We start from the raw sequence: 17024 nt of genomic DNA, 5'->3' as shown, positions 1-17024 counted from the left end.
CTATTATGTTAATCTGAATTGCTTCAAAAAATTTTAGAATAATGTCAAGACAGTGCAGATTTAAAATTCTGAAGGGATTTGTGATATCTTAAATAGTGTTGTCATGGCACCATATTAAATGTTATTATTCCTTTTTATGTATATTCACTTGGCATGCTTGAATTTTCATGATATTTTGCACACACATCAGAGTTGTCGCCATTAGGCCTGGGAAAAAGTTAACACATGGGCGTGGCTGGGGAGCTCTGTAGCACCACCTTTTGACAAAAGTTGTGTGGGTCAGTTTCTTCTACGATCACCAAACTTGCTACATATATTGTTCTCATCAAGCCGGACAACTTTCAATATTACAGTCATTAGCTCCACGCAACAGAAAGTCAGCCATTTTGGATTGAATGTGCATTTTTTGAAAATTGCAGGCCCTGAACTTTTGAATACTCCTCCTAGGGGAATCATGTGACTGTCACCAAATTTAGGCAATATTATGCCAAGACATTGAAGATGCTAAATTGCGAACAGAGTTTTGATATATTGAACAGTTTTGCCATGGCGATGCAATAAATTAAGGGTAAAAATGTGAAACAGTAATTTCCTTATATCTTCTGTATGATTTTGATGAAAATTCAGCTGTATGTTTGGTAATGGGGGCTGATCACATTTATACGGCTGTTATGGGTCACGGCCATAGCACCACCAACTGACAACAGGAAGTGTGACACTTTGTGTGACTTTGGAAAAAGTCCTCTTATATTTACCCTTTCAAATGCATGTGGCCACCATGCTTTGTTTTCTTAGAACCACCAGGTGGTGATGGCGCCTTAGTGCTTGGGCCCATCATCGCTACTTGCAGCTATAGTTATTATTATTATTATTTTTTTTTTTTTTTGCAAGAACAGTATTGTCTATGAGTGCTGCAAATGACCTCGGACATCTCATCTCAGGAGGTGCTTTGAGTTCAGTTGACTTTATTTCCACAGAGCAGTTCATTGTGAACGCAACTCTGCAGCCTGTACATCTGTGATTAAAACATTAAATAATACAAAAACACCTCGAACCATGATTTATATTTCAGTAATTATTATCATCGTTATAATTATTATTTTTACATTTATAATTGTTTTATAAGCATGTTTAGATGGATACTTGTCTGGCGGTAAATGGAAAGGTGTGTATATATATATATATTATTCTTTTATCACTTCATTATTTTATTTGCTTTTTCGTATCTTTTGGATTGCCATTTGAATTTAGAAATGTATTTGATTTAATTTTTTTTAAATAAACTAATTTAATTTTCAATGCAAAATCACTAAAGCAAGAATATTCACCGATCCCTCAGCCCGGGGGGTTGTCGATGTAATTGGATATTGCGATATATTTATTTATATATATATATATATATATATATATATATATATATATATATATATATATATATATATATATATATATCGTGAAGGAGGGAACAAAATGAATTTATTCACACAAATGATGTAATGAAATACCCGACCGGTAGAGAATACACGGATGAAGTAGGTTCTTTGCCAGAGAGATGTTCACAACTGTTGTAAAACCATCTTTCAAAAACACACATTTTAATTGCACTTAATTTTTTTTTCAGTTTCATTTGAATTTTTAGTTCAATAAAAATAAAGTTCAAAGTTTGAAATCAAGGTGTCTTGCTTTATTGTGTAGGCTTAACCTTAACACTGCTTAACCCATAGTACCACATAGCGTCCAACCAGCGGTAATACCGGTGTTCGTCGGTTTCCTGTGGAGTTTGTTTTTTCTGCGACCAACTGACCAATCAAAACTTGGTCGACCAAGACTCTTCTCATAGACTAACATTTGGACGACTATCAGGGGGCAGCCCTAGTGCTACACAAACCGCATGTTTATGCATTGTCACATTGAAGATGCTCTTTCATTGGTGCTTGGTCAGGCGTTTGTGTGTGTGTGTGTGTGTGTGTGTAGCTGCTGAATCATGTGCTTGTGTCACATGAGGATTATCTCATGTTTTCTCCTGATTCACTATAATCACACTCACACACACACACACACACACACACACACACTGATTTCACTCCGTGCTATAATCCTCAATCTGCTGTGGTTATTGCTCATTGTCATTGAGTGTGAACATGAGTGAATGGAAGAGAGATTGCGTTTTTTGACTGTGTGTGTGTGTATGTGTGTGTGTGTTGAGGTGCTATTTTTACCCTCCCTCCTCATGTTCGTGTGTCTGTTGCTAGGAGCTTTCGTTTTGGGATGGTCTCCTCAGGAGGTCCTGGTTAAACATATGTCACATCTTTTTCATCCCTACGTTCATATCATACTGAATGTGTTTTGTTTCGTTACTCGCGCATGTTTAAGCATCACCCCTTTAACTGTCAGTCATGACATTACAATTGACCAGTTGGTTCCATGCATGGTGCAGTGATGTCACCATGGAGATGGTCTGTTGCATCTCATTTTCACTTAATTGGATGTTCTGATGTGTCAACAATGCAAAGTAATTTCTTTAATCAGACAATTTAAGCGAGGGAATGAGATGAAAATAAATTGACCATTTGGTTTTAGACTGATTGGGTAAACCCCGCCTCAATCTGTAGCTCCTCCCTCAGTCCTTTGACATTATCATTTGCACCTGCCTCCCCCAAGGGCAACCCATTGCTATGGTAACCCAGGACTGGACCGCTTTACTGCACATTTGTCATTCCTGTGTCTCAAATGTTGTAGTTCATACAGCCAAAGCACTGTTTTTTTCTGCTAAACTCTATGACGTCATTAGCATACGTTATGTGTTGTTCCTCACCCATTGGTTTACATTGAAATATACCTTTAATAAATTGGGCTAAAAACTGTCGAATATTAGCACCATTTAGAAAAATATGAAAAATGCAGTAACACTGTTAAACGCTCTGTTTGAAGATGAGCCCAACGTTGTTTAGATAGCAGATGGTATTGGGATTTTTTTTCTTTTCTTTTTTTAAATGTATGTGCCAAGACTTTATATTAGATTGTAGACTTTAAAATGACTCCATTGTTGTGTGAGCAGTTCTCTGAGGGGTTCAGGGCTGTGTGTGTGTGTTTCTCATACATGAATGAGTTATAATGATGGTGTGGAAAGCTGGACTGCATCCCATCTGGCCTGTGTGACTAGCGATGATGTAATCACTGCTTCAAACCGCTCACAGAACCGCTCAAAACTCCACTGTACTTACTGTACATATATTCATTGTTATACTGCCCTGGCAGCTTTTCTTTGTAGAAAAAAATAGATTAGTTTGACTGAAACGGTTCATATGACTCAAAGTGCAGGGCTTCAGACCTGTTTCAGTTGCCAAGTTACAGAATTGCTTATTATAGATGTTTGTTCAGAAATACTGTCATCTTCTGTTTACTATACAGTATTTTGTGTCCATATTCAAAAGTTTTCCCAAAAATCTCTGTGTGCCATTCTGTTTTTTTTTTTTTTTTGTAGTGAACGTAAGTGAAAAACTGCTAATTATCAGTATGTTTTTGAAAGTGTTTTGCAGTGTAAATTTGTGTTCCAATTTGTTGCTGTCACTGTAATCATATTATTGTATTTAAAGACCCTGTGAAATCAACAGTTTTTTGGATTTTTTTTCATATAGTTTTGAGGTCATCTATATACAAGTGTACTCCAAACAGTGACAAAATGAACTTTTAGCAGATATGCTGTGCACTATTAAACTACAATCTTGCTCTTCTGGGAAAATGGACCAGCAATATGCACTCAGAGTTGTCTATGCAAATTTTTGTCCAATCAGATTCTCTCTCTCTTCCTTCCATCCTTTCTCCCATCCATCCTTCATTCCATCCACTCTTCCCTCATTACTCCGTCATTCCTCTCGCCCTCCCTTCCTTCCTTCCTTCCTTCTTACCCTCATTTCCTCCCTCCCTTTTTTCTTCCCTCAATTCCTTCCTTCCTTCCTTCCTTCCTTCCTTCCTCTTTCCTTTCATAATTACCTAATTTCCTAACTTCCTTCCTTTCTTCCTTTCATCTTCCCTTCATTTCTTCCCACATTTCCTCTGTCCTCTCTTCCTTCCTTCCTTTTTTCCTTTCTCTTTTCCTTCCCTCATTTCCTAACTTCCTTCCTTTGTTTCTTTTATTTCTTTATTCCTACCTTGCTTCCTTTCTACCCTCATTCCCCTCTTCTTTCTTCCCTCATTTCCTTCCTTCCTTGCTACATTTCATTTATTCCTTCTTTCCTTTCTTCCTTCCTTCCTTCATTCCTTCCTTCCTTTCTACCCTCATTTCCTCCTTGCTCCCTGCTTTTTTCTTCCATCATTTCCTCTTTCCTTTCTTCCTTCATTCCTTTCGTCCATCTTCCTTCCTTTCTACCCTCATGTCCTCCTCCCCCCTCCCAGCAGATCAGGCAGAAAAACAGGGCAGTTTCATTTATAAAATGACTTTACTTTCTTAAAGAATTGTAGCTGTTATTAGAGACATTCATAAGGCATTTAACTTCTCTATGTGAAACAGAATGAAACAGAATATTCAGTAGTAAATAATCTAGGATGGGATATCCCTATCTAATTAGGGATTATCTATTAAGGAATCAAATTGGGTTAATTTTGATTTCATGTTCTGTTTTAATGTTGACTTATGTGGGACATAAGAAGAACATGTCCAGTTCTTTGTGTGTAATTATTTATTTTTTTTTTTTTTTTTTTTTTTGTCTTTCTCTGGTTCTCTTTTGCCTGCTTTCTGAATTCCTGTGTCATGTGATATATGTGATTTAATCTTGTGTGTGTGTGTGTGTGTGTGTGTGTGTGTGTGCAGTTTTCAGCATCAGCTGACGTGTTTGAGCAGAATCTCTTTTTTCCACCCTTTCATGTTTTTTCAATCTTCCTCTAGTTCTCAAGTGCTCAATCACAATGCCTTATATTTGAGTGTGTTCAGAACTAATTAAATAGACATATTTAAGGACCATTGTTTATTTGTGTGAGTTCATGCTATTAACTGATTTTTCTGTTTGTACAGTATGCTCGAGTTTGGATTCCAGACGTAGAGGAAGTATGGAAGTCAGCAGAACTCACCAAGGACTACAGACAAGGAGATGGAGTGCTGCAGCTACAACTAGAGGATGGATCGGTAAGTGACTGTGTGTGTGTATTTGTGTATGTTTGTGTGTCAGGGCTACACGCAACAATGGAAAAAGCGATAAAAACAAACTTCATTGTTAATAATTTTTTGTCCTACCCAGTCGTGACTGTGACAAGCGGTGAGAGAAAGGACATTTTGTTATTCACTTGGTTTATATTTCAGCAGCATCTGGGTAGCCCCACCTGCTGTGAAATCTCATTGGTCTAAAATCTTGCTCCTCATTACTGTACATTGAACTTTAAAAATGGTCTGTTGTGCTGTGATTTCTGTGGCATCGCATAGTAATTTTATGTTCAGTGCAGACAGACGAATGACTTGTAACATCTCGCCTGGCTGGATAAGCCTCAAAAACCCTTTTTATTTTCATTATTTAAAGTACACTAAATGCAAGGACAGTGTACCTGGAGTGACCTGGATTTACAAGAGCACTTTAATTGGGTAACTTTCTTAGGATTGATCCTGCAAGCTTTGTGTTAGTTGCATAGATCATTAACCATTAGGTTAATCTTACCACTGTAACATCACAGGTATTTATTTATTTTTAATCAACACCGCATCTGTTCACCTTCTCATACTTAATCAAAAACTTGCAAGGGTACGCAAAAATTATTGTGAGGGAACACAAAACTATTGCGAGGAAACACAAACTATTGTTAGGGCACGATAAAAACGTATTGCGAGGGAGTGCAAAACTTATTACGAGAGAGTGCAAAACTATTGCGAGGGAGCGCAAAACTATTGCAAGGAAACACAAACTATTGTTAGGGTACGATAAAAATGTATTGCGAGGGAGCGCAAAACTATTGCGAGGACACAAAATATTGTTAGGGCGTGATAAAAACGTATTGCGAAGGAATGCAAAACTTATTGCGAGGGAGCGCAAAACTATTGCAAGGGAGCGCAAAACTTATTGCGAGGTAGCGCAAAACTATTGTAGGGAAACAAACTATTGTTAGGGCGCGATAAAAACTTATTGCGAGGGAACGCAAAACTTATTGCAACGGAGCACAAAACTATTGTGAGGAAAAAACTATTGTTAGGGCACGATAAAAACTTATTCTGAGTGAACGCAAAACTATTGCAAGGAAACGCAAACTATTATTAGGGCACGATAAAAACGTATTGTGTGGGAACGCAAAACCTATTTCGAGGGAGCGCAAAACTTATTGCAAGGGAGTGCAAAACTATTGCGAGGAAACGCAAACTATTGTTAGGGCACGATAAAAACATATTGCGAGTGGACACAACTCTTGCGAGGAAACGCAAACTATTGCGATGGAACGCAGAACTTATTGTGAGGGAATGCAAAATGTATTGCGAGGGAACGCAGTAGTATTTGTATTTTGTAATTAACATTTTTGATTAATTCTTACAATATTAAAAAAGCAAAAACATACATATATACATACAAAAAACATTTAAACCCCACAATCACCCCTCCCCCTCCCAATCCCCCAACCCCGGCCTGACCCCCAACAAACATCCCTGTGGTCACACATGAGTATATACACACAAAAAAATCATCACACTGGTCAGAACCCAATTCTCTATGTGTCTGTTCCCCATTTTGATGACTGCCCCATCGCCCAAAACACAGAGTCTGGGGCAAAATTAATCCAGAGTGCCCAACACGTCACACACAGAACTCTGAACCTTCAACCAGAATTCCTGGATCTCAACACACCACCAAAAAACATGGGCCGTGTCTCCATCCTCCGATTGGCATCGCCAGCAGGTGGGTGTGTCTTTAAGACCAAGCCTATACAATCTAGAGGGTGTCCAATAAAATCTATGTAAAATCTTAAATTGCATAAGGCACACCCTTGCATCTCTAGATGCAGACTTTACATTTTTTAGAATCCTAGCCCACACTCCCTCCTCCAATACCAAGTTGAAATCTTTCTCTCATAATCTCTTGATAGAAGTTAAAGCTCCGTCCCCCAGACTCTGAATTAACAGGGAGTAATACACTGATGCCTCATGACCTTTTCCAAAAGCAGTAATCACCTCTCCCAGAGTATCTGCCGCTTTAGGGGGGCGTATGCTACTCCCAAAAATAGTACAGAGCAGGTGGCACAGCTGTAAATACCTATAAAACTGAGATCTGGGAATCCCAATATGTTGAACCAAATTTTCAAAAGATCTCAACACTCTCTCATATAGGTCACCAAGCATATTAACCTCCCTTATGATCCACTCTGACCAGCAGAAAGGGGACTTATAAATGTCTGAATTAAACACTCTGGACACTTTTGTCCATACCGAGTGCAAATGTGAGATAACGGGGTGTGACTTAACTTCTCAGATTAGTTTGATAGAAAGGCTTTGAAATGGTGAAATAGGGGCAAGAAATTCCTGTTCAATACAAAACCAGGGAGAGGTTCTCTCAGGTGGAAGTGACCAATGGGCCAAATGTCTGAGACCAAATGCACAATAATAAAAAAAAATCTTGGGTAGGCCTAGCCCACCTTTGTCAATCGGCCTATGCAACTTATTGAAATGTAATATGGGACATTTACCATTCCAAATGAAGGACTTCGCTATGCTATCAAATTGCTTGAAATAAGAGAGTGGGACATCTACAGGGAGAGATTGTAGCAGGTAGTTACATTTGGAATACAATTCATTTTAATAACAATAACCTTCCCAATCATAGATAAATGTAATGAAGCCCACCTGCCCACATCGCTCGAAAAACTTTTTATTAAGGGGTCAAAATTAACTCTAACTAAATCACACAAATTTGCTGGGAATAAAATGCCCAAATACTTAATGCCCTGTTTGAGCCACTGGAAGGTGCCTGGCTGAAAATCCGTTACTGGGCAGTACACTGTCAGAGCCAAAGCTTCAGATTTAGACCAATTGACTCTGTATCCCGCAAGAATTAATAATTCTGTGGAGGCAAGGCATAAATCTAGAAGGGTCGGAGATGAATAATAAAATATTATCTGCATAAAGCAAAAGCTTAAAACCTCCTGCCACCACCCCTGGAAAATCATCTTCCTTTCTTATCATGGCTGCTAATGGTTCCAGGGCAAGACAGAACAATAATGGGGAAAGAAAGCCACCCTGCCGGGTGCCCCTATCCAGAGTAAAATAATCTGAAATTAATCAATTTGTTTGTACCGCCGCTAATGTGTGTCTATAAAGTAACTTAATCCATTCAATAAAAGTATCCCAAACCCATACATTTCCAAAATCTTAAAAAGATAATCCCATTCTACCATCTACCATCAAGTGAGATGGCAGCGATCGGAGTCTGATCATTCGCCACTGACCACATGATATTGATGAAACGCCTAATGTTATCAGAAGCGGCCCCGAATAAACCCCACCTTATCTATATGTATAAGAGATGTCATAACTTTAGTAATCGATTAGCTAAAATTTTTGACAATATTTTAACGTTTAGCTGGATCAGGGTATTGGACGGGAACTCTTACACTCTCTTGGATCTTTGTCCTTTTTAAGTATCAGATTGATCCGGGCTTGTGTCATGGTTGGAAGAAGCTTTCCTTTCTTTAATGATTCCATATAAACTTCTAGCAAAAGTGGAGCCAGTTCTGTAGAATAAGATCTAAAAAAACTCAGTGGCAAAGCCATCTGGCCCGGAGCCTTGCCTGTAGGCAAGGCCTTAATTACCTCACCAAGCTCCTCCAAGGCTATCTCAGAATCAAGAGAATTTTTTGCTCAGTCGTCAATTTAGGGAGTTCTAAAGGTTCCACAAAATGTCTAATATCTTCATCAGTAGACGAAGTCGTGGAACTATAAAGATCAAGATAGAATTCTTTAAAAGCATTATTAATATCAATGGCTGAGTTAAATGTTTCACCACCAGCAGATGTCACTAAGGGAATGTTAGAAAAAGACTCTCTCTGCTTTACATATCTAGCCAAAAGCTTCCCTTCTTTGTCTTTCTCTGACTCAAACTGTCTTGCCCTGAATAGCCAAAACTCCACCTTCCGCAACAAAATAGGATTATATCTGTATTTCGGCACTTTTAATATTCCCTTCCAACTCCACGAGTTCTTGTGCTTTGGATTTTTTGATGAATGAGGCATACTATATGATCCAACCCCTGAAAACCACCTTAAGTGCCTCCCAGCCATGCCTACAGAGGATACTGAGGACCAGTTGGTCTCCATATAAACATTGATTTCAGTCTTTAACATTTGTTATAATTCAGGATTTTGCAAAAGGGATACATTAAAGTGCCAACTATATGATTTCTTTTTCTCCATATTTGGCAACACCTCTAAACACACCAGGGCGTGATCTGAGACTAAGATGTTTCCAATTGAGCAATCAACAGCAGATGAAATGAGGGGCTTACATATAAAAAGAAAATCTATTCTAGAATAAATCTTATGGACTGATGAAAAGAATGTGTAGTCCCTACCAGATGGGTTCAAAAGTCTCCAAATATCTGTAAGACCAAGATTTTTACACATCCTGTGAAGCATCAGTGTTGCCCTCGGGGGCTTGCATACTTTTGCTTCACTAAGATCAAGGACTGAGTCCATCAATAGATTAAAGTCTCCTCCCAATATTATATCATGAGGTGTGCCAGCGGCATGCAGCATCCCTTCAAGACCTATAAAAAAGCCCTGATCATCAGTGTTAGGTGCGTAAATATTAGCCAAAATCAACCTTTGCCCCTGAATTTCTGCTAAAACAATAATGACTCTTCCTAATTTATCTTTAATCTGTTTGAGACATCTGAATTGTAGATGTTTACTTATCAGTATAATGACTCCCCTGCTCTTACTTGAGCCAGCACTAAAGAAAACATGCCCACCCCATATCTTCCCAAATTATTCATCTTCTTGCAGGGAAAGATTTGTTTCTTGAAGAAACACTATATCATATTTCTTTCATTTAAGAAAAGAAATAACCTTCCTTCTTTTTATGGGGTGCCCCAACCCATTCACATTCCATGTGGAGAGAGACAATCCACTCATATTAACATTTGACATTTTGACATATTAGACAAAATAGATTGTGTGTCAAAAACAAAATTATAAAGAACACATTCCAACATTAGTGCAATAATTAAACCCCAAACTTCCCCCCGAATCAAACAAACAGAAAAAAGAAAAACATGCGCATTAACCCCGCGCACGACAGCCCCAACCGGCGTCCATCCCTCTAAACCCAAACAGTCCATGTACTATGAGAGCCGCAGCGACAACTTTGCCATCGGATTGCTCAAGTCCGGTGTTTCTATACAGATTTTGTGAGACTTGTCTGGAATTACATACCAGAAGAAAATCTATAAAACAAACTCTGGCCAATAGGCAGAATAAACAAAGAACATGTAGATTCATCCTCATAACTGTCCTGAAGGTGTGTTCCTCCACAAAACAAACTCCAGCCTCTAGCAGAACCAGCACACACACACACACACACATACAAAAAGAAATCAGTTCAGTTTCCTCAGACAGTCAAACGAATGTTCGGTGAGCCGGCTGTTACATGAGTGCAGCAGATGACCTAATCCTTCCAGTGTCCTGCAAAAAATACTCCACAAAACAAACTCCAGCCAATAGGAGGCACAAGCACAAAGAACCTGCAGATTCATCCACAAACTGTCCAGAAGGAGTGTTACTACACAAAACAAACTCCAGCCGCTAAAAAAAAAAAAAAAGGCGCCCAGTTTCCTCTAACAGTCAAGTTGAATGTTCAGTGAGTCAGGTCCACTTGGCTGCAAAGCGAGCGCCACACAATGACTTACTCATTCCATTTACTTTATGAAGGACATTGCTTGCTGTTGGCATGTAAATATTTTGCGGCCGTCCTTAGCATCTGTTCTCACTTTGGCCGGGAACATCAGTGCAAAAGCAACCTTCCGTTGATGTAAGAGTTTCTTGCATTCCTTGAATCTATCATGTTTCTCTCTTGTCGAATTTGCAAAGTCTGGGGAAAAAGAAAATGTTGTGGTTCTTCCAAGAGAGCTTTCCTTTGCTCCTTGCCTCATGTAACACGAGATCTTTATCGGATGATCTCAGAAATTTGGCCAGAATTGATCGGGGGAACCCTGTGAGCTCGCTCGATTTCCAGCTTATGGACTGTTATGTCGAGCAGACTCGGAAAGAGCTCATCCAGAAATTCCACCATATTCTGACCTTCTGACTCTGCTCGCTCAGGAATTCCAACAATTCGGACGTTGTTTCGCCGATTACAATTCTCAAAGTCATCCAACTTTTCCCAAACGCGTTCCACCTTGGTCGCTAGCAGATTAGCAGCTAATTCCCTCTCCAATGACTCCAGATAATCAATCCGTTTCTCAACATCCGACACTTTTGTAACCAACTCCGTGAATTTCGTCTCCATGGCAGTGATCGATTGACATATTACAGCAAGATACTCCCAAGTCAGCAACGACCTTCATCAGCATTGCCGACATGCTTAACACTTGATGCTGAATCTTTTCCACCGCACCGCCCAAATTGAGTCCCAGGCTCGAGGCCTCCGGAGAGGCTTCAGCTTGAGCACGTAAGTGTCTTTTAATATCTCTATGACACATTTTAAAGATTTTTTATTTATGTTTTTCAATTCAGTCATATAGTTGTATTTCATAACTTGTGTTACAATTGCCCCTGACCTCATGACCACAATAACATCTTGTATGGTAGCTGGCAGTGACAACACCTGTCATTCATGTCAAACAACAATCTAGAGATAACATAGATATTAGTTTGGGGGGAAAAAATACCTTTATATTGGCTTCCATTGAAAGTGCATTTGTCACGTTTAAATGTGTATTTGTTCATGTTTTGAGTTCATGTCTTTTAATTTGAAAGTTTAGTTCCTTGTTCCTGTTTCCCTCCATGTTCATGTGTCTTGTTTTCATTGGTTCATTGTTAACTCGTTATCAGTCCTGTCGTGTCATTGGTTCATGTTTTAGTAATCTTGTTATCATGTTCATTAGTTTAGCCTCATCATTGGTTGTCTGTCATGTGGTTACCCATGTATTTAAGCCCTCATGTTTGCCATTATCTTTTGTTGAGTATTGTTGGTGTAATGTTGTCAAGTCAAGTAGTTTATGTTTGTTTTGGATTCATGTTTGGATTTCCCCTTGTAATTAAAACTGCACTTGGGTTCTCACTTCATCATCGTCCTCGTCCGTTCCTGTCTTCAGCTTGTCCTGCCTGCTCTGTAACGTTACAGCATTACTAGATATGCCATTTATACAGAAAATCATTTCATTTACACAAGTTGAAAATAACCCAAAATAATCATTAGAATAATGCCTCCAGGTCACTGTCTAAATGAGCCTCAGCTCTCACATCAGTGGTCTCAGTAATAATGACAGCAAAACTAGCAGTGATGGTATTTTTAGTAGTTTATGATTATTTGCATATGCAGTATTTTTCCTTAATTACTGGAAGTACTCTATCTGATGTATTTATTACCTTATTGTCTGGATTTACAATCCATCAATTAGTTTTTTTTAATTATTATTTCTTCTGTGAAACACAAATGAGAAATTTAGCAGAATATTCTCATTGCTCTTTGCAATACAACAAAAGTTGACGGTGATCGGGGCTGTCAAGATCCAGAAAATAGCACCATAAAAGTAGTCCATACTAGAGGCTAGGGATGTGCAGAACGACTAATTTCACTGACGAGTCGACTAGTCTAAAAAGTAAGAAATTCTCAGAAAACAGTCAAAAAACTTTGTGCGTTAATGCGACCCATTTAAAATACTTATTCTGTTCCAACAACAGCCAAATCCAACACTAAATTCCGTTGAAAAGGGACATTTATCTGCAACATGCTTGCCTTGCATTAAGATCGTTGTACATTAAATATAGAACATGACACGTTAAAGAATACAGCCATATTTATTGAAAACAATTGTATGAACAGTGCAGGATCAATAGAGCAACCCTAATCACTTGTTCTAAATGGAATTCACCAAAATTTACTTAACATATTAAAACAGTCAGGACATTGTTGAAAATATTTAACAGGTTAGCAAAATCTACGAGAGAGAAAAAATGCACTGAAAAGTTGCGCGTTTCACGATGTGCATTAGCCTGTGATCTAATATGACAGCTGTTCCGTTAAGAACGCTAACCAGTTACAATATAAAAAAATAAATAACTAGGATAGGAAAAAATAGGCCTGTGAGAAATGTACAATAAACCTAATGTATTGTTCTAAACATGATGTGCACAAAATAGCTTAAACACGCACAGCTTTAGAGAAGACACAACTGTGAAAACATCCAAAGCAACTTGCAAGCCAACGTTTCGGAAATCCGCTTCCTGCACCACCACCGACGTGATTTCATAGCTACTTTGCTCATCTTGCGAGAGGACGTATTTCTGTGCACGCCGTGAGTGATAGAGAGAAGAAGCACACGCAGCCTAAGGTGAAATTAAAACTTGTATCCATCTGCCGCAGAAATCCTCTTTTTTTGGGGGGGGATTTTTCCCCTTTTTCTCCCAGTTTTGAATGCCCATTTCCCAATGTGCTTTATTTATCCAAAAATGTGTAACATTAACATACCAGTAATAAATAAGCGCAGCCTTCGTAATAAACACACATAAATGTGTAAAAATTGTAAACAGTTTAATGGGGAAATATTGACCGACTAGTAATTCCAGTGTCGATTAGCAGCATCAGAACCATTTAGTTGACTAGTCTCGTACATCCCTACTAGAGGTAGACAGATGTATCGGTGCCGGTAGATGATTTTTGGAACGATCGGTTATCTACAAAAATCTATGCCAATAGTTGCAGATATGTTTTTTTTATTATTCATCTGTTTTCCTCTGTGGCCGGCGCTATTTTCATTCGATAATAACGCAATCTAAATTGAAGCGAGGGCATGCAAAGAAAAATGTGACTATATGGAAACGTGCCCTATCAGCACATACATTGTGTCTCTAACTTCATATCTTGTGAATAATAATAATAAACCTTATTCCTCATTAAACCTCATCTGGTGAAATGTATATACAAACTCTTCATCTAGTGAATACTGTATATAGGTAGTACAGAGCACTATATTAATCACCAGCCCAGCTTTTAAATGCTCATACGCTTATTTGAGCGGGTGCTCTGTTACTTCTTTTACATTAAATTGCACAATGAATCAGATTAAAATTGTGATGTGTCCTAGTGTGATTATGAAACCACGAAGAGCTGCAATCTTAGTCTGTATGAGCTGAATGCTTAAATGAATGTATGAAGCAGACCGCTCATACACTGGAAACTCCACAGTCATTGAGAATTATTTGTGTTGTATGAGATGACAAAACAGAGCACTAATCCACTGTGTAGCATGCAGCACATGAAGACTAGATATTTAAATAATTAAATCACAGAATTTGCACTTTAACGATCACACAACGAACTGATTATCTGTCAGAAAAAGAAAGTGAAGCATCTGTCAAAACCACAGGTCAAAATAAAAGCACGATTCAAATAAAAGCTAGAGGCTTGAAATTAAAGGAATTGCAACAGAAATATAATACAACTGTATAGTAAAATGTAATATTCATGGTATTAATGTTAATAATAATAAATAATGATAATGATAGAAAACATTAAGCAATATATCACATGCAATATATTGTGCTGTTGTACTGAATAAAAGTTTGTTTAAAAATGCAGTGTTGTGTTGAAAAGAAATTGTTCTATTTTTTACTTGTTCAAAGTTTTAAAAAGTTTTAAGAATTCATTTTATTAAGCACCATTTGGATGATTAAAGGAAATGAAACTTTAAAATGTAATTCTAGAAAATTAATTAAAAAAAGGAAAACAAATTTTTTTTTAAAGTATCTTCTTAAAAACTTAAGCAATGCATTCTTGATAGAGAAACACTTGAAGGAACATGCATTTCTTTAAATTTATTATTTACATTGAAATGTAACTTTTAAATAGGGTAAAATTTTTTTAGTTTTTTTAAAAGCGTGTTCAATAGCACATAACCATGTTAGCATACAGTATTTTTGCTGTGGAATTGAAATTGGTATCGAGAACAGTGAAATTTAACTGGTATCGGTACCGACTACTGAAATTTTGGTAACGTGACAACACTAATATGGGCTATAAAAAGCTTATTTTGGTAAATACTTAAATATAGAGCATTTTAACAGAGCCAAGTCTTTGTAATTTCAAAATAAGAGTCCCTTATATGTTTTGGGCTTGTTTACAGTTAAAAGTCCCACATTAAGCAATTGGTCATTATTGAACAATAAAGAGAATCTGGGATTTTATTCATTTTGGACTTTTTAGCCTCTAAGTCTGTGCCCGTTATTGTATAGTAATGTTTTTACATTCTTTAAATCTAATTTAAAAACTATCGGCCGATTAATTGGTTATCAGCCTTTTCCACCACCTTAGTTTTCTTAGTCTTCTGAAGTCATCCAAGAGCTTTGTGTGAAGAACAGACCAAATTTAAAGTCTGTATCTGAAAATCTTCCTCTCATCAAAGCTCTCAAATCTCATTCACACTTATTTTCAGTCATACATGATGCCTTAGGTTGTGCCATGTCAAGTTTAACATCAATACTATAAAATCCCATTGGTTCTTGTATCTCTCTTGACAGAATTTTGAATATGTGCAACTGTGTATCAGATTTACCCATTTAATGTCTAAAACCTTAAAGTTATTTTTTAACCAAAAACCAGCAGTTGTCCATCAGTCAAACTTCTGTGCTGTGATTTGTTCTCCTCAGGAACTGGAGTACAAATTGGACCCCAAAACAAACAACTTGCCGCCCCTGCGTAATCCAGATATCCTGGTTGGTGAGAATGACCTGACAGCGCTCAGCTACCTGCACGAACCCGCTGTCTTACACAACCTCAAAGTGCGCTTCATCGATTCTAAACTCATCTACACGTACTGCGGTAAACACACATCCTAGACGCATTCATATACACTTCATTTGTCTAAAATCACTGAGTTTAATGGTTCTATCTGTTTGATGCAGGTATTGTTCTAGTCGCCATAAACCCATATGAGACGTTGCCCATCTATGGAACCGACATCATTTACGCTTACAGCGGGCAGAATATGGGCGATATGGACCCGCACATCTTTGCAGTGGCAGAAGAGGCTTATAAACAGATGGCCAGGTGGGGCTTTACAGATGTTTGTATATGTCTGATTACCAAAGCATTCTCTATACAAGTATTTGAACACAGATGCTTCTTACTGTTTAAGCTTGAATTCACGCATTGTGTAAGGGATGGGAATCGTAAGGAATTTAAACAATTGTAGTTCTGATTTTGATTCCTCTTAATGCTTCTGGTTCCGTTCACCGGACTACACTGGTCCCTCTGTATGTTTTTGATTCTCTCAAAAGTGCCAGCTCATAAGAGTCATTTGTTCGGGAAACATGCTACACTGGTAGCACTGGATGTTTCACTCTGTAGATTCAAAAGAACCGACTCTTAAGAGTCATTCGTTCTGAAATCATGCTACACTGTTCAGACTGTATGGAACCGTTAAGGAATCAGAATCATTCAAAGGAATCGGAACAAGAATCGGTAAATTCCTTATGTTTCCTATCTGTTTTTTTTTGTGTGTTTTTTTTGCAATCTACAGCGCAAAACATACAGCGTGACTAGTTTAGTCCTATTCCCACAAATGACTCTAATGAGCTGGTTCTTTTGAATCTACAGTGCGCAAAATACACCGTTACCAGTGTAGTTAGATTCCCGAACGAATTACACTAATGAGCTGATTCTTTTGAATCTACAGTGCGAAACATACAACGCTACCAGTGTAGTCCAATTTCCGAATTAATGACTCAAATGTGCTGGTTCTTTTGAACCTACATCACTAAACATACAGCTCAACCAGTGTAGTCTGATTCCTGAAAAAAAATATGACTCATATAAGTCACTTATTTTGAATCTACTGCGTGAA

The 17024-nt window shown here is 37.9% G+C and overlaps 1 protein-coding gene across 1 annotated transcript in view; it reads left to right on the top strand.

Moving 5' to 3' along the window:
• The window catches only part of LOC127456326 (unconventional myosin-Va-like), a 128965-nt gene that overhangs the window by 10156 nt on the left and 101785 nt on the right, over window positions 1-17024 (top strand). Inside the window, exons 2-4 of the mRNA XM_051724766.1 lie at window positions 5012-5122; window positions 15829-16000; window positions 16084-16228. Coding sequence (XP_051580726.1) covers window positions 5012-5122; window positions 15829-16000; window positions 16084-16228 — 428 coding nt within the window. The remainder of the gene's footprint in view (window positions 1-5011; window positions 5123-15828; window positions 16001-16083; window positions 16229-17024) is intronic.

Source organism: Myxocyprinus asiaticus, chromosome 18 (assembly GCF_019703515.2).
Source record: "Myxocyprinus asiaticus isolate MX2 ecotype Aquarium Trade chromosome 18, UBuf_Myxa_2, whole genome shotgun sequence".
NCBI classification, from domain to species: domain Eukaryota; kingdom Metazoa; phylum Chordata; class Actinopteri; order Cypriniformes; family Catostomidae; genus Myxocyprinus; species Myxocyprinus asiaticus.
The sequence above is the reverse complement of the archived record's forward strand: the minus strand, read 5'-3'. Positions and strand labels throughout refer to the sequence as shown.